Source organism: Microcaecilia unicolor, chromosome 5 (assembly GCF_901765095.1).
Source record: "Microcaecilia unicolor chromosome 5, aMicUni1.1, whole genome shotgun sequence".
Lineage (NCBI taxonomy): Eukaryota > Metazoa > Chordata > Amphibia > Gymnophiona > Siphonopidae > Microcaecilia > Microcaecilia unicolor.
This window is the reverse complement of record NC_044035.1, coordinates 210,138,492-210,155,920: the sequence shown is the minus strand read 5'-3', so window position 1 is coordinate 210,155,920 and position 17,429 is coordinate 210,138,492. Positions and strand designations below refer to the sequence as shown.

General features: G+C 50.9%; 1 protein-coding gene and 1 long non-coding RNA gene across 4 annotated transcripts in view; one reads left to right on the top strand and one right to left on the bottom strand.

Moving 5' to 3' along the window:
* Window positions 1-2,514, bottom strand: part of E2F4 (E2F transcription factor 4) — a 136,666-nt gene extending 134,152 nt beyond the window's left edge. Inside the window, exon 1 of one of the 3 annotated variants that reach the window (XM_030203737.1) lies at window positions 2,287-2,514. In XM_030203737.1, the coding sequence (XP_030059597.1) occupies window positions 2,287-2,409 (123 nt within the window). In that variant the 5' untranslated portion in view covers window positions 2,410-2,514. Of the gene's footprint in view, window positions 1-2,239 lie in introns of all 3 variants that reach the window. The other 2 variants (XM_030203736.1, XM_030203738.1) reach the window with 2 other exon arrangements.
* A 112-nt stretch (window positions 2,515-2,626) lies between these two features.
* The window catches only part of LOC115470511, an 84,289-nt gene continuing 69,486 nt past the window's right edge, over window positions 2,627-17,429 (top strand). The window contains exon 1 of the long non-coding RNA XR_003942210.1: window positions 2,627-2,696. This is a non-coding gene — a long non-coding RNA (uncharacterized LOC115470511). The remainder of the gene's footprint in view (window positions 2,697-17,429) is intronic.

The window sequence follows — 17,429 nt, the reverse complement described above, 5'->3', positions numbered from 1 at the left end:
GACACCCAGGATTCAGTGGATATAAGAACGTAGTTTATTAGCAACTTACCAAAGGCAATACAGGCATTAGGCATTCATATCTGGAAAATGATGGAGCAGTGCTCCGCGACTCATAGCAGGTGCAGTCAGTCTTCTCCCTTCTGTCTTCTGCCCCCATACCCTAGCAGACTTCCTTTTATACATTTCTTGTACCATTCATTCCTATAGACACTCACTTTCTCACCAGCAGTCTTTGCCTATTATCGGTTGATAACAATGACTTCACATGTTCCCAAGCTCTAAGTATCAACATCTTTGATACAAATGTGATGTGACATGCTTCCAAGTACCTTCTAGATATCAACATCCATTAATTAATGACTTCACATGTCATTACATTCCCTTCAGCCCCCCTGGATGTTCTTGCCCTACTTGCATCTGACCCACTGCTATCTTCCTTAACCAAAACATCTTTGCGCCCAACTTTTTATTACTGTCTGGTCATTGCCTTGTGCACCTGTTGTTTTGATAACAGATTCCGCCTCCCTGTCAGTTCCCAGTTGCTTAATTCAGCTGCAGTGACATCATCTGAGTCAGACATGGTCTTTGATTTTTAGAGGCCTAGTTCTCAGCTCTAAGCCTGCCATGGCCTGTATTTCACTGAAACCAACTAATAGCTCTGAGAGTATGAGCCTTGAGATGACCCTCAAGGGTTAACCCAGTCTGGGTATAAGTGAAAGAAATGCAATCTGCCAGCCAACTGAGATTGTGCGTTTCTCGATGGCAACCCCCATCCTGTTAGGAGCAAAAAGTTGGGCGGACTGTCTGTGGGGCCTAGTCCACTCCATGTAATAGGCCTATGCTTGCTTGCAGTCCAAGGTGTGCAAGGCACTCTCGCCAGGATGAGCATGAGGTTGGGGAAAGAATGTTGACAAGACAAATCGAATGGTTCATATGAAACCTCGACTCAACCTTTGACAGGAACTTAGGGTACATGCAGAGGACTACTTTGTTGTGATGAAACTTAGTATAGGGTGCATCCACCTGTAAGGCCTGAAGCTCACTGACTCAAAGAGCTGAAGTTAACAGCCACCAAGAAAATGACCTTCCAGGTCTTCAGATAGCAGGCATCCAGTGGCTCCAAAAGGAGCTTTCATCAGCTGGGTGAGAACAATGTCGAGGTCTCATGACACAGGCGGAGGTCTTAAACATGGGTACACAGAAAAAGAAGCAAAAATAAACCACAACAAAAAGCATATAAAAGCTCTTTCCAGACCAGAGAAGAGCCGCCACTAAAAGCAGCCACTCTTCACCGCAGTAAAATAACTACAGTAACCACGTTCTTGCAGCTGGCGGGATGGCACTCTCGCATGCTCAGTGGAGCGTGTCTCACGTTCCACAAACCTCTTGTAAAACTAGTCATATACTCCAGACAGGGCAATGAAGGACTGCGTTACCCACTTGTGAGAATTATGGCCTGCTTGTCCTTGGAGAATAAGTAAACCTCTTTGATTGTAACTACAGAAAAAGTCCCATCTCCTTTCCCTTATACAGTGTTTTGTACTTATATTACATACATATATATCTATAGAGATACATAAAATACAATGATACTAGAAGTCTAACATATATTAATGTATTCCCCAGTACTGCATAACTGGGTAAGCAAACTAGATATGTTGTTGTATCTCCAGAGATATTTCTATAATATTTACACAAGTGAAATGACAATATTAACAAATCTATGTAAGCCACATTGAGCCTGCAAATAGGTGGGGAAATGTGGGATACAAATGCAATAAATAAATAAATACACAATATTGGATAAAAGCATGTCTATCAGGGGTGTTACCATGCTAATATTCACAAGGCAGATCCAGTAGTACCAGCACTATGTTAAGAAGGTCATGTATTGTTGCAACATTGATCCTGATGCAGGACCTTGCATATAAACGACCACTAAAATCCCTGTCATGATGTCACTGAGCACAAGGAAGTGGAGGTACTACTCTAAGACGATGCTGTCACAGGACAGTGACTACATGTTATCACCTGCAGGCAGCCCCCAACAAAAACCACTGGTTGAGAGCCCCAAACACTGGAAAAAGCATATGGAGGGTGCCAAAAACAGAATAATGCACACAAGCGAGTGCAGTTAAAGATTCTTAGCAGCACTTTGAAATCCAGCACACAGTCCCCAATAACAGTCAGCGAGTCAGGCACAAGTATAGCATTGAAACTAACGGAGAATAATGCATACAGGTGATCGGGTCCGAAAGGAGTGCATTTAAAGGCTCTTATTACCACTTTCAGGTCCAGCACGCCGTCCTTGGCCTCCTGCAGCAGGGACACGAACTTGGTAGTGAGGAGACCGAGGCTCTTCTCATGCCGGCTCGGGATCACCGGCAGCTGGGCTACCGAGTCGGCCATGACGGGGACGAACCGAGCCGGGCAAAAAAAAATAGAATCGCTTCCGGGGTCAGGGGGCGCACGCCAGGCTCGATTCGGCCGCGTTGGGCTCCTGCCTAGCAGCAGCAGCCGTTGGAGGAGTAGGAGGAGGGGGTCCGCTCCGCACAGCACGCCGGGACGGGTTTGAACGGCGAGGAGCGTCTCGCAAGTGCACAGCTGACAAAGGGAAGAAAGAGAAAGCGCTCCCAGGGATCGTCTCCAAATTAACAGTTCGAAAGGAAAGCGCTGGTCTTTCAAAGACGGTTGGGGTAAGACAGTGGTGTGCTGGGAAATTTTTAACAATAGGCTCTTTCAGGGGCGGGCAATAGCCAGCCCTGTAATTGGTGGGGATTGAGGCTGGGGGCAACGCATTTCTCTCGTCGTTCCCCTCTCCCACGTTCAGGACAGGTGTGCATTTTGTTTTCGGTTCTTCTGAGCAGCAGCATGCTGTGCACAAGTCCTACCTTCTGCATGTTGCTCAGAGTCGGACTCGGAAACAAAGGGAGAGGTAGCAGTCTATTTGTTTAGCTGGCGAGGCTTGGTATCTCCGCCAGCAAAGGTAAAGGAGAGTTCAGACACCAAGGGTGGTCCATTTCAAAACTGGAGATTGAAGTCCAATGAGTGAGGTTTTTTTCAGGGGCCCCAGCCATGTCTAAAACCGTAACAGGCACAAATTTCAAAAACTGACATTCTAATCAATAAATAGAGAATAAATTAATTTTTTTCTACACAGTAATATGTTAAATTACACCATACCTCTTACGTTGTTTATGATTATACCTTTTGCAACCTAGTGTAAGCCACATTCCATATCATCATGCTGATCAATCCATAGACTGGTGGGTTGTGTCCATCTACCAGCAGGTGGAGATAGAGAGCAAACTTTTGCCTCCCTATATGTGGTCATGTGCTGCGAAAACTCCTCAGTATGTTCTCTATCTCAGCAGGTGGTGGTCACACACAGCAGCAGCTCTGGCTAGGCCTCCAAGCCTAATTTTTAGGTTTTGTTGAGTGCCTGGGGTTGAGGGCTCTTCTTGAGCAAGTGCAAACCTGGTGGCGCCAGGTCCCTCCTTTTCTCCCCCCCTCCCGCTGGCTCCGTTAAAAAAAAAAATTTTTGAACGTCCTTAAAGGCGTTTATTTCGACGTTTATTTAAACGTTTATTGCAGCTACTCACTGGGACACCAGGTCGTTACAGCTCGGAGCGGAAAGCAGGTAATTTTTACCTTTTTATAGCGGGCAGGGGGTTCCCCGATTGATCTCCACGTGGCCTATGGCGTCGGAGGGCGAGGGCGCAAAGAGTCGCTCCCCGGATCGCTTGGGCGCTTCTAGAGGGGATGCGGGGGTCTTAAAGTCTGATTCGCCCTTGTTGGGTGACAGTTTCGTGACCGATGAGTGTCCCGGTCCTTCCTCCGATGTGGCGGTTTTTCCCGCCATAAACGCCCATCCCCCGCTGCTCGCCTCCGCCATCTTGGCCGGCCACGCGGCTCGGACGGCTTCTTCTTGGGCCACCCTTGAGGTAGGAGACATTAATGCCATGAACGCCCTTAATTTGGGCGACGGCACAAAGCGGCTAAAGTTAAGCGCCGTTCTTCCCGCACGGCTCCGCGGAGTGTCGCGCCGGACGCCATCTTGGATGCGCAGCATGTCTCTCCCCCGCTCTTGCGAGCGCCGGTTGAGGGTGCGTCTAGGGCTGTAGCCCAGGCTGCGGAAGTGCACAGTCTGGGGGGTTTCTCCCCCGAGTTTGTTTTGCTGCTGCATCAGGCCTTCCTTATGCAAAACGCTGCCCCTGCTCCCTCGTCTGGTAAAGAGGTTGAGGCCCCCGGAGGTAAACGCCCTCGGGTTGATTCCCAGGCCTTGGAGGACTTTGTCTCCTCCGATGTAGATGAGGGCAGCGTATCTGAGTTCTCCCAACGGTCCTTTGCGGATTCCTTGGAGGAGATGGATCCCCGCTCGGATGGAGCGGATGACCCCTCTGCAAGCGCGGCTCTAGCTCAGAGGATTTGCCCAACCTGTTAGTGCAGGCCATGGGCATTTTGAAGATTTCCTCTCTGGAGGTTGTCTCTCCCTCAGCCCCTGTTGGCTCTGCCATTATGCTGGGGACGAAGCGCCCGCCTAGAACCTTCCACGTGCATGATGCCATGCACACCTTAATTTCGGCTCAATGGGATGTCCCGGAAGCGAGCCTTAAAGTGGCTAGGGCTATGTCCCGCCTCTATCCTTTGCCTGAAAGTGAACGTGAGGCCTATCTGTGGCCTACCGTGGATTCTTTAATCACTGCGGTGACTAAGAAAACGGCGTTGCCGGTGGAAGGTGGCACGGCCCTAAAGGACGCCCAAGACAGAAGATTGGAGGCGGCCTTAAGGTCGTCCTTTGAGGCGGCTGCTTTAAGTTTGCAGGCCTCAGTTTGCGGCTCCTATGTGGCCAGGGCGTGCCTGACTATGGTGCAGCGGGCTTCCCCCTCGGATCATTCCTTGATGGCTGATTGGCCGGCCCTGGAATCGGGCTTAGCCTATTTGGCAGACTTGCTGTATGATGTCTTGAGGGCCTCAGCTAAAGGCATGGCTCAGACAATCTCTGCGCGGCGGTGGCTTTGGCTAAAGCATTGGTCTGCTGACCACGCCTCTAAATCCCACCTGGCTAGATTGCCTTTTAAAGGCAAGCTGCTCTTTGGGGTCGAGCTGGACAAAATCGTGACCGATCTCGGCACGTCTAAGGGCAAGAAGTTACCAGAGGTCAGGGCTCGGGCTAGTACTCGCCCCGGTACCTCCAGAGGACGGTTTCAGGAAGCCCGTCGGTACCGCCCGGGCAGGTCGGGCTCCTCTGCCCCCTCTGCCTGCAAGAGGAACTTCTCCCCCAAGTAGCATTCCTTTCGCAGAGACCGCCGTCCCGGAGGTGCTCCCTCCGGTCCTCCCCCAGGGTCTCGTACCCAATGACGGGGCCTTGGTCCGCGCCCCAGTGCAGATTGGAGGACGGCTGTCCTCGTTTCTGGGCGAGTGGACCACAATAACTTCAGACGCTTGGGTGCTGGAAGTCATCAGAGACGGCTACAAGCTAGAGTTCTGCCGACCCTTAAGAGACGGGTTTGTACTCTCTCCCTGCAAGTCTCCGGTCAAAGCTGTGGCAGTGCAACAGACCTTGGACAATCTGATCCGCCTGGGTGCGGTCGTTCCGGTGCCAGAAAATCAGCTTGGCAAGGGGCGTTACTCCATTTACTTTGTGGTACCAAAGAAAGGAGGTTCTGTACGGCCTATCCTCGACCTCAAGGGGTCAATCGGGCCTTGAAAGTTCGGCACTTTCGCATGGAGACTCTCCGCTCTGTTATAGCGGCAGTGAAGGCAGGGGAGTACCTGGCATCCTTGGACATCAAGGAAGCGTACTTGCATATTCCCATCTGGCCTCCTCATCAACGCTTTCTGCGTTTTGCAGTCCTGGGCCGACACTTCCAGTTCAGAGCCCTCCGTTCGGGTTGGCTACTGCTCCGCGGACCTTCTCCAAAGTAATGGTGGTCATCGCGGCCTTCCTGAGGAAGGAAGGAGTACAAGTCCATCCTTATCTGGACGACTGGTTGATCCGAGCCCCCTCTAATGCGGAGTGCGGCAAAGCTGTGAACCGGGTGGTTGCTCTTTTGAGCTCCCTGGGGTGGATCATCAACTGGGAGAAGAGCCAGCTGCGCCCGACTCAGTCCCTGGAGTATCTGGGAGTTCGATTCGACACCCAAGTGGGCAGAGTGTTCCTGCCAGACAATCGGATTGTCAAGCTTCAGGCTCAGGTGGACCAGTTCCTACTAGCCTCTCCTCTTCGGGCTTGGGACTATGTGCAGCTGTTGGGCTCTATGACGGCCACGATGGAAGTAGTGCCCTGGGCCAGGGCTCATATGAGACCACTACAACACTCTCTGCTGCAGCGCTGGACTCCGATGTCGGAGGATTATGCTGTGCGCCTTCCCTTGGACCCAGCAGTGCGCAAGGCGCTGAGCTGGTGGACGCAGACAGACAAGTTGTCTGCAGGAATGCCTCTGGTGACCCCGGAGTGGATTGTTGTCACGACGGACGCCTCTTTGTCGGGCTGGGGAGCCCACTGCTTGGGAAGGACAGCGCAGGGGCTCTGGTCTCCTGCAGAGGCAAAGTGGTCTATCAACCTCCTGGAACTCAGAGCCATTCGGTTGGCGCTTTTGGAGTTCATCCCGGTACTGGCGTTGAAGCCAGTACGGGTCCTGTCGGACAATGCCACGGCTGTGGCCTATGTCAACCGCCAGGGAGGTACCAAGAGCGCCCCTCTAGCCAAGGAGGCCATGAATCTATGCCAGTGGGCTGAAGCGAACCTGGAACAGCTGTCAGCGGCCCACATTGCCGGAGTCATGAATGTCAAGGCGGACTTTCTCAGTCGCCATACCTTGGAGCCCGGAGAGTGGCAGCTATCTGCCCAGGCGTTCTTGGACATCACGAAGCGCTGGGGCCAGCCGAGCCTAGATCTGATGGCGTCATCGGCCAATTGCCAAGTGCCGCGCTTTTTCAGCAGAGGACGGGACCCTCGATCCCTGGGAGTAGATGCTCTTCTCCAACAGTGGCCGACACAAGAGCTTCTCTATGTGTTCCCGCCCTGGCCCATGTTGGGCAGGGTGCTAGACCGGGTGGCAAAGCATCCAGGCCGGATAATCCTGGTGGGTCCGGATTGGCTCAGACGTCCCTGGTATGCGGACTTGATCAGGCTCTCAGTCGACGATCCTCTGCGGCTGCCAGTGGAGCAGGGCCTGTTACATCAGGGTCCCGTGGTGATGGAGGATCCCTCCCCCTTTGGTCTTACGGCCTGGCTATTGAGCGGCAGCGGCTGAGAAAGAAGGGCTTCTCAGACAAGGTCATCGCCACTATGCTGAGAGCGAGGAAGCGCTCTACTTCTACTGCTTACGCCAGGGTTTGGCGTACCTTTGCAGCGTGGTGTGAAGCGGGCGCGCTTTCTCCCTTCACTGCTCCAATTTCTTCAGTGTTGGCGTTCCTGCAAGAAGGTCTGGAGAAAGGCCTGTCGCTCAGTTCCCTTAAAGTCCAGGTAGCGGCTCTGGCTTGCTTCAGGGGCCGCCTGAAGGGTGCTTCCCTGGCTTCGCAGCCAGATGTGGTGCGCTTTCTCAAGGGAGTTAATCACCTGCGCCCTCCTCTGCACTCAGTGGTGCCTGCGTGGAATCTCAACCTGGTGCTAAGAGCCTTGCAGAAGCCGCCTTTTGAACCCTTGTCAAGGGCATCTCTGAAAGACCTGACGTTGAAAGCAGTCTTTTTGGTGGCTATCACTTCAGCCAGAAGAGTTTCCGAGCTCCAGGCACTCTCATGTCGAGAGCCCTTTCTGCAGTTCACTGAGGCAGGAGTGTCTATTCTCACAGTGCCTTCCTTCCTGCCCAAGATTGTTTCTCGCTTCCATGTGAATCAGCAGCTCTGTCTCCCTTCCTTTCGTAGGGAGGACTACCCAGAGGAATACTCTGCTCTCAAATATCTGGATGTGAGACGAGTCATCATCAGATACTTGGAAGTGACCAATGATTTCCGGAAGTCGGATCATCTGTTTGTCCTGTTTGCAGGTCCTCGTAAGGGTCTGCAGGCTGCCAAGCCTACAGTGGCAAGATGGGTCAAGGAAGCCATTGCAGCGGCTTATGTAGCCGCGGGGAAGGTGCCGCCTATCCAGCTGAAGGCTCACTCCACTAGAGCTCAGGCGGCCTCGATGGCAGAGGCCGGGTCCGTCTCCTTGGCAGAGATATGCAAGGCGGCAACTTGGGCATCGGCCCATACATTCTCCAAGCATTACCGCTTGACTGTGGCTGCTCGGGCGGAGGCCCGGTTTGGAGCTTCAGTGTTGAGGTCAGGGATTTCAATGTCCCGCCCTGGGTGAGTACTGCTTCGGTACATCCCACCAGTCTATGGATTGATCAGCATGATGATATGGAAGGTAAAATTATGTATCATACCTGATAATTTTCTTTCCATTAATCATAGCTGATCAATCCATAGCCCCTCCCAGATATCTGTACTGTTATATTCTGGTTGAATTTTAGGTTCAAGTTTAGTCTTCAGTTACTTCAGGAGGACTTCGTGTTCAAGTTTTTTCACTTGGATTCTTCAAGAGTTGAGACGAGTTTGTGTTACAGTGAGCTGCTGCATTCCTCTCCCCTCCGTTTTACGGGGCTGGATTGAGACTTAAATTCTGCCGGCACTCCCTCCCGCTTCGTGCGGCTGTAGGGCAGCTTTGTACCCCTCCCGCTTCGGCGGTGTTAGGGTCAGTCAGCTCCTCCCGCGGTTGCGGTTGCAGGATAAGCCAGATCCCCCCGCATCGGCGGGGTGGTGTCCCTCCCCCGTTCCGCGGGGATGAGCTGGACGGATTCCCCTCCCCCACTTGTGTGGGGATGAGCTGGGTTAATTCCCCTCCCCCGTTTCGGCGGTGGTGAGCTGGGCAGAGTGTCCCTTTGTGGGTGTAATTCTCTAAGTGCTGAGTCCTGCGGATGGAGCTTTGATATCGACATACTGAGGAGTTTCCGGCAGCACATGACCACATATAGGGAGGCAAAAGTTTGCTCTCTATCTCCACCTGCTGGTAGATGGACACAACCCACCAGTCTATGGATTGATCAGCTATGATTAATGGAAAGAAAATTATCAGGTATGATACATAATTTTACCTTGAGCCTGCAAATAGGTGGGGAAATGTGGGGTACAAATGCAGCAAATAAATAAATAGTCATTTTATTTTTCTTATTGTTGGGCTCTGTCCAGTGGCGTTCTAGGGGGAGCGGTCACCCGGGGCGGCGCCCCACCCCCGGTGCAGCGCCCCACCCCCCCCCCCCCCCCCGATGCAGCGCAGACCCCCCCCCCCCCCCCGCAAAAGAGCCCCCCAGGTGCATGCCGCTGGGGGGGTGCCGCAGCGCGCGCCTGCTGCGAGTTTACTAACTTCCCTCGTTCGCTGCAGCGACAAGAGAAGTTAGCGAACTCTCTGCAGCAGGCGCGCGCCGCAGCACCCCCCAGCGGCTTGCACCTGGGGCAGACCGCCCCCCCCCCCCCCCCCACTTGGTACGCCACTGGCTCTGTCACTGATTTCAAGCTTTCCTCTTCTCTTAACTATTTTTCAGAATCTCCTTGTCCGTTTGGCACTTCCTTTCTCTTCATCCATCTTTTCTCTGCATCCCTATCTGACCCAGTTCGTGTCTTCCCACCATGTTGAGCGTCTCCCATCTGTGTCCCTATTCTTCATCTGTCCAACATAACTCTTCTGTGTCCTGATGCCTCCAACCATATGCCAGCATCTCTCCCTCTCTCGCCCCCCCCCCCCCAAGTGTCCAGCACTCCCTCTTCCTTCTTTCCCTGCAGGCCCTAGTATCTCTCTCCTTTCTTGTCCTTTCCCCCCTCCCAAGTCCAGCACCTCTTTCCTTCTGTGCGCCTCCTGTCTTCTTCACTCCCCTCATTGGATCTGTTTCTTCTTTACCTGACCTGTCCAGCATCTCTCTCCCTCCCTGTCCCCAAAGTGCAGCACCTCTCCCCCTCCCTGTCTCTTCTGATGCAGCACCTCTGTCCCTCCTTGCCCCACCCTTGATGCAGAACCTCGCTTCCACCCCTCCTGATGCAGCACCTCTCTCTACTTCCTTGCGCCCCATGCAGTACCTGTGTCACTCGTTGCCCCCCCCCCGATGCAGCACCTGTCTCCCTTGTCCCCTCCCCCCCCCCCCCCCCAATGCAGCACCTTTCTCCCTTTTTGTCCTCCCCCACAATCTGGTACCTCTCGCCATGATTATTATTTTTTTTTATGTAGTGCTCGTACTGTCAGCAATAGCAGGCTGCTTCTGCCAATCCCGGGGGCCTTCCTTCAGCCTGTTCTGCCCTTGAGGAAAGGAAGAGGTGGGATGCGGCTGAAGGAAGGCCCCAGGGATTGGCTGAATCAGCTGATGGTGCTGGCACTGCATAAAAATATTTATCGCAGTAAGAAGAGAGGTACTGGATTGCTGCAGGGGTGGAGGAGGGGACAACAAAAGAAAGAGGTGCTGCACTCGAAGGGGTGGTGGGGAAAGATGCCTGATGCATAGGGGAGGATAGTAACATCTACTATAATAAAACTCACCCTCAACGTTCTGAGGACACTGACGTCAGTGAAGCCAAGCCCTGACTTCCTTCAAAAAGGTTCGAAGGTTCGTGGTGGTGAAGCCACCAAAATCGCTCCGGGCCCCGCCCTCGAGGGCGGAGCAATGGCAGAACAACGAAAGGGGTTGGCAGGGAGGGAGGCAGGCAGGGAGGCGGGGTGGAAATCGCTCCGGGCCCCGCCCTCGCGTCAAAAGCCATGATGTTGGGGGCAGAGCAATGGCAGAACAACGAAGGGGTTGGCCAGGGAGGGAGGGGGTGGCGACGAAAACCTTGCTAGCGCCCGTTTCATTTGCTCTGAAATGGGCCTCTTTTACTAGTAGTAAATAATGGCAGATAAAGACCTGTACGGTCCATCCAGTCTGCCCGACAAGATAAACTCATTTTACATGGTATGGTACGTGTTACTTTAATTGTGTATCCAAGTTTGATTTGTTCTTGCCATTCTCAGGGCACAGATTATAGAAGTCTGCCCAGCACACTTCTTGTACAAAATGTTCTGAAACTAATGTTGAAGCTCCTTAAAAAGCCCCTTAAAATTTACACTCAAGCCCATCCGTATCTATTCAGTCACGATCAGGGTGTAGACTGTAGAAGTCTGCCCAGCACTGGTTTTGCTTCCCAATTATCGGCGTTGCCACCCAATCTCTGCTAAGATTCCATGGATCCATTCCTTCTAAACTGGATTCCTTTGTGTTTATCCCACGCATGTTTGAGTTCCATTACCGATTTCATCACCACCTCCAGCGGGAGGGCATTCCATGTATCCACCACCATCTCTGTGAAAAAATACTTCCTGACATTACTCCTGAGTCTGCCCCCCTTTAACCTCAATTCATGTCTTCTAGTCCTACCGCCTTCCCGTATCCAGAAAAGGTTTGTTTGTGGATTAATACTTTTCAAATATTTGAACATCTGTATCATGTCATCCCTGTTTCTCCTACCCTCCAAGGTATACATGTTGGGGTTGGCAAGTCTCTCCTCGTACAGTTTGCAATGCAAATCCCATACCATTTTTGTAGCTTTTCTTTGCACCGCTTCCAGTCTTTTTACATCTTTAGCAAGATACGGCCTCCAAAACTGAACACAATACTCCAAGTAGGGCCTCACCATGACTTGTAGAGGGGCATCAACACCTGCTTTCTTCTAAGTATTGCCATACTGGGACAGAACAAAGGTCAATTAAGCCCAGCATTCTGTTTCCAACAGTGGCCAATCCAGGTCACAAATACCTCTCTCTATGCAGCCTAGCATCCTTCAGGCCACGGCCGTTTCTTGTCATATTGTTTCTTCACCTTTAGATCCTTGGACACCAACACCCCAAGGTCTCTCTCCTAAGTCAAGCTTACTAATCTCTCCCCTCCTATTTGGTATCTCTCTTTTGGGTTTCTGCACCCCAAGTGCATCACTCTACACTTCTTGGCATTAAACTATCAATACTTATATATCAGGGAATCAGAAATTATTTTTTAAACATTCTGGTTAAATTAACAATCTATTATAGCACATCTACTTTTAGAATCAAATTTAGCCTTGTTCTAATAACAGACTCAAAAAACCTCATTTGAATAAAAATGTTCTATTTATTATAATATCTACTAGCCGTTAAGCCCGTTAAAACGGGCGAGATTTGTGTTTTGTAAAATGTAATAATTCTCACCTCCATCCATCCATGTCCAGCAAACCTCCTCTCTCCCCTGCCCTCCCCTCCCCCGATCCACGTCCAGCAACTCTGCTCTCTCCCCTGCCCTCCCCCCATATCCAGCAACCCTCCTCTTTCCCTTGGCCCCCCCCCCCCCCCCCCGTCCACCAACCCTGCTCTCTCCCATGCCCTCCCCCCATGTCCGGCAACCCTCCTCTCTCCCCTGCCCTCCCCTCCCCTCTATCGATCAGCAACCCTGCTGTCTCCCCTGCCCTTCCCCCCATGTCCAGCAGCCCTCCTGTCTCTCCTGGCCTTACCCCGTCCGACCCTCCTCTCTCCCCTACCCTCCCCCCATATCCAGCAACCCTCCTCTTTCCCTTGGCCTCCCCCCCCCCCCGTCCACCAACCCTGCTCTCTCCCCTGCCCTCCCCCCATGTCCAGCAACCCTCCTGTCTCCCCCCTGCCCTCCCCCCATGTCCAGCTACCCTCCTCACCGCCGCTCCCTCCCCCCTCCGTGCCGGACCTCTGCACTGACATGAGAGCGCCTCTCACCTCCGTGTGAAAGCGCTGCAGGCAGCAGCAGATCGCTCTGCTGCTGCCTGCAGCGCTTCCACACGGAGGTGAGAGGCGCTGTCATGTCAGTGCAGGGGGCCCGATACAGAGGGGGGCGGGAGTGGTGGTGGCGACGATGACGTCGGGGATGGGGGGGTGGAGGTTGGTGCGCCAACGATGTTCCTTTGTCCCCAGGCTCTAGCAGCAGTGGCAGCGTCCGTTTCCTTCTCTGTTCCACCCTCTGACGTCATCACGTCTTGACGCGAGGGTAGGACAGAGAGGGAAGTCTCTACTGCGCATTTGTGGGTGAGTTGGTCTCTTGTCATTTTATTTATATGTTTGATAATGACTAACACGTCAACATTCCAATCATTAGAACAAGGTTAAATTTGATTCTAAAAGTTGATGTGCTATAATAGATTATTAAATTTTAACTGCCAGACCCTTGACCATTCTTCTAATGTTTGGCGATCCCTTCTCATTGTTTCTACTCCCTCTATTGGCTATTTTCGTGTCATCCGCAAAAAGGCAAATTTCCTTCCAACTCTTCAGCAATATCTCCCACAAATATTAAACAGAATCAGCCCCAGCACTGACCCCTGAGGAACTCCACTTCTCACCTTCCTTTCCTCTGAGCGGATTCCATTTACAATGGAGTGCCAGAAGGATGCCAGGAGGGGGTCTGAGCCCAAATTTTGGGAGTCAATAGTTAAAGAAGCCACAGGGGGGCCTACTTAACAAACAGCTCCTGAAATTCTTAAAAACCTAACAAAATGGCTCTCGCGAGCTGGTGCGAGCCAGCTCCAGTGCACCACTGGGATCCGGCAATAATTTACTTTCATTCAGTACCGACAAGAAAACTCTGTGTTCTCTGGGACAAGCAAGCAGTTGCATTCTCACAGCTGGGGTGACGCCATCCGATGGAGCCTGAGGCGGATGCTGACCAGTGAGATTAACCTAGAACTTTCCAGCAGCATCCCACCACACACGCGCTGGTGTTTTTGTCTCTGACGCGTGAGTGCAGGTTCTTTGGGGGCTGGGGGGGGTCTGTAAAGCAGGGAGGATGCGCCATCGCGTTCTCCTGTGAGTGTATTTTCTCTCTCGTGTACAGTACCTTCCTGTTTGGGTATTTGTTTCCTTTTCTCCAGTATTTTTCATTTTTTTTTTATTTTGTTTTGCTTCCCTTTGATTTTACAAAGTTTTTTTTAGCTCTTAAGATTTCCTTTCTTTTTTCACAATTTGCTAGGCCCGTTTAGGCCAGAGCATTGACCTCAATTTGAATGCCCGCTCCTTTTTACTATTCACAATTGAGGAGTTTAATTTGGCCACGATTCTTTTCTCAATGTCCCAGAAGACCCCCAGTGGCTTCAAAAGGTTCACCCAATGTAATCAGGTGAGTTCTCTTGTTCTCTCTGTTTGAAATTGCAGTTGAGGACATAGAGGGTGTGGCAGGTACAATAAGAGAGACATTTTGGCTCCTCGAAGACCGGTGCATCGACCTCAGCACTGGAAGCATCAACCTGTCAAGACTTCAGCATCCACTGGGAGTCCACATCAGGCACTGAGAGTAGGCCCCGGACTGGTCAGCATTGGCACCGAAGGTCTGCAATGCTGAGCATTGGGGGAAGCCCAAGATGCATAAGCATTGGTCCTCATCAACACATGGTGCCGGGAGCACTGGGGCATTTGCATCACCGGTACCCGAGAAATGCCAGCACTGGAAGGAGCACTTCCTCTCTTTGGAAGAGATTCCAGTGCGCAAGTTTCTGGGCAGCCAGGTCTTTGCTACTGGTTTGGCACCAATGCCTTCTCAGGCTGCCTCTCTCCTGGCTCCCCTGCCTTTGCTAATGTCTACTACTACTACTTATCATTTCTAAAGCGCTACTAGACGTACACAGCGCTGTACACTTGAACATGAAGAGACAGTCCCTGCTTGACAGAGCTTACAATCTAATTAGGACAGATAAACAGGACAAACAAGAGATAAGGGAATATTAAAGTGAGGATGGTAAAATAAGGGTTCTGAACAAGTGAATAAGGGTTAGGAGTTAAAAGCAGCATCAAAAAGGTGGGCTTTTAGCTTAGATTTTGAAGACGGCCAGAGATGGAGCTTGACGTACCAGCTTAGGAAGTCTAGTCCAGGCATATGGTGCAGCAAGATAAAAGGAACGGAGTCTGGAGTTAGCAGTGGAGGAGAAGGGTGCAGATAAGAGAGATTTACCCAGTGAACGGAGTTCCTGGGGAGGAATGTAGGGAGAGATAAGAGTGGAGAGGTACTGAGGAGCTGCAGAGTGAATGCACTTATAGGTCAATAAGAGGAGTTTGAACTGTATGCGGAAACAGATAGGAAGCCAGTGAAGTGACTTGAGGAGAGGGCTAATAGCATAACGACTCTGGCGGAATATTAGTCATGCAGCAGAATTTTGAACAGATTGAAGAGGAGAGAGATGGCTAAGTGGGAGACCTGTGAGAAGCAAGTTGCAATAGTCTAAGCGAGAGGTGATAAGAGTGTGGATGAGGGTTCTGGTAGTGTGCTCAGAAAGGAAAGGGTGAATTTTGCTGGTATTATAGAGAAAGAAACGACAAATGCCTACCTTTGATGAGCAGTTCCAAGCCATGTTCAGGGAGCAGCTTGCGCAGATGCTGCAGCTACAAACTGCTCAGGCATAGAGGGTGTTTGCGCCAGCTGCAGATCAGCCCCAGCATCTTCCTGAGGCTCTATCCATGCCTGTGCAGAGATCCTTATGCTGGCACCTCGAAGGGTGTCGACATCGACACATACAGTACCTCTCTCAACATCAGGGAAGAAGCTTCCCCATCGTCTGAGGATAGGGCTGTACTTCAGTGCTCTTCGCTTCGTGGACATGATTCCACTGAGCCAAGGAAGGCCCAGACTCACTCAACCCATGGAACTCCAAAGAGGATCCTCATTACTTCTCGTCGGAGAAGTCTTATGGCATACCTCCTGATCCCTCAACACCTCAAGAGAGACATAAATGTCCACCAGGAGGTCTCTCTTTCACTGGTTTTGTTAGGGAGATGGCTTCTGCCATCCTATTTAAGTTAGAGACAGAGGAAGAGCCCAGAGCAGAAATGTTAACTCGGAATCTCCCCTCTCAGTGCAGGTCACACCTATGAAGGTGGATACACAGTATTAGATCCAGAAGGCTCCTGAGTTCGAGAGTGCTCAACTGCCACACCATTCTCTGGTGGTTAAATCCGCTCTCAAATGAGCTAGGAGCTCCAGGACTCATACCTTGGTGCCCCCAATTAGAGAGGCTAGGAAACCATACTTGTTTGGGAGGAAAGCTTTTCAGGCCTCGATGCTCATTGCCCACATCCAGTCCTACCAGCTCTACACAAGCCTTTACTTGCAGTCTTTGCTCCGCAGTTCACTTAAATCTTACAGATACTCTCCCACAGGAGCAGACCTCAGAGCTTCGCCATTACATCCTCTTCACTCCCCCCCTCCCCTCACTTTCCCCATTCACTTCCCCTTCACTCTCACTTTACCTTTAACAGTAATGGAATTCAAAAAAGCATGGAATAAACACAAAGCAATCTTGTATAGAAGGCATGGAACCAAAGAAGTTTTAGTGGTGATTAGATGGCAACACCAGTAATTGGGAAGCAAAGCTAGTGTTGAGCAGGCTTTTACGGTCTGTGCCTTGATCTTGGCTGGACAAATTCAGCTTCCATAACTGGTGAACAAGGCCAGTGATGTGCAGGCTTCTACAATCTGTGCCCTGAAAATGGGAAGGACAAATCAAGACCAAGTAAACGTATCATACCTTATACTAAGAGTTTATCTTGGGCAGACTGGATGAACCATACAGGTCTTTATCTGCCATCATTTACTATGTTATATGTTACTATTTGACCAGTAAGCAGCTGGAGTGTAGAAAGTATCTGACCAGGGGCACATATGACTCTGTTGACATAGCGTCCAGACTCTCCGCCGTAGGTGTGGGGATACACAGATTCTTATGGCTGCATGTCTCTGACCTAGAACCAGTGATTCAGAAAAGATTGTCGGACATTCCGTGCCAAGGTGACAATCTGTTTGGAGATAAGGTAGAAGAAGTTGCAGACCTCATAAAGTTATCAATAGAAATCAAACAAAATAAAACATGGAAAAGAAAATAAGATGATACCTTTTTTATTGGACATAACTTAATACATTTCTTGATTAGCTTTCAAAGGTTGCCCTTCTTCGTCAGATCGGAAATAAGCAAATGTGCTAGCTGACAGTGTATATAAGTGAAAACATTCAAGCATTACTATGACAGTCTGACAGGGTGGGAGGATGGGGGTGAGTAGGAGGTATGCATGGGGACATCAAAGCATATCATTGATATTCTAACAGGATAGGTGTGGATAGGTGAGGGGAGGGTGATCAACAGAGAAATACAGCTTTATGGTTTATAATGGGCTAGGAACCCCAGATCCTTGTTAAGTCCTTTCTGTTGGGTGTTAAAATATTCAATCATTCTGACTTCAAAGGTCTTACGTTCTTGTATGGTTTTAAAGTTACCTTTCAGGATTCTCACTGTGAAGTCACTGGTACAGTGTCCTGGTCTTTGTTTGATTTCTATTGATAACCTTAAGAGTGGACTAACACGGCTACCACACAGACCTCATAAAGAAACATACTGATACCTTCCAAACCCTGACTCTGCAACCTCCAACTGCAGCCTCCTCTTCT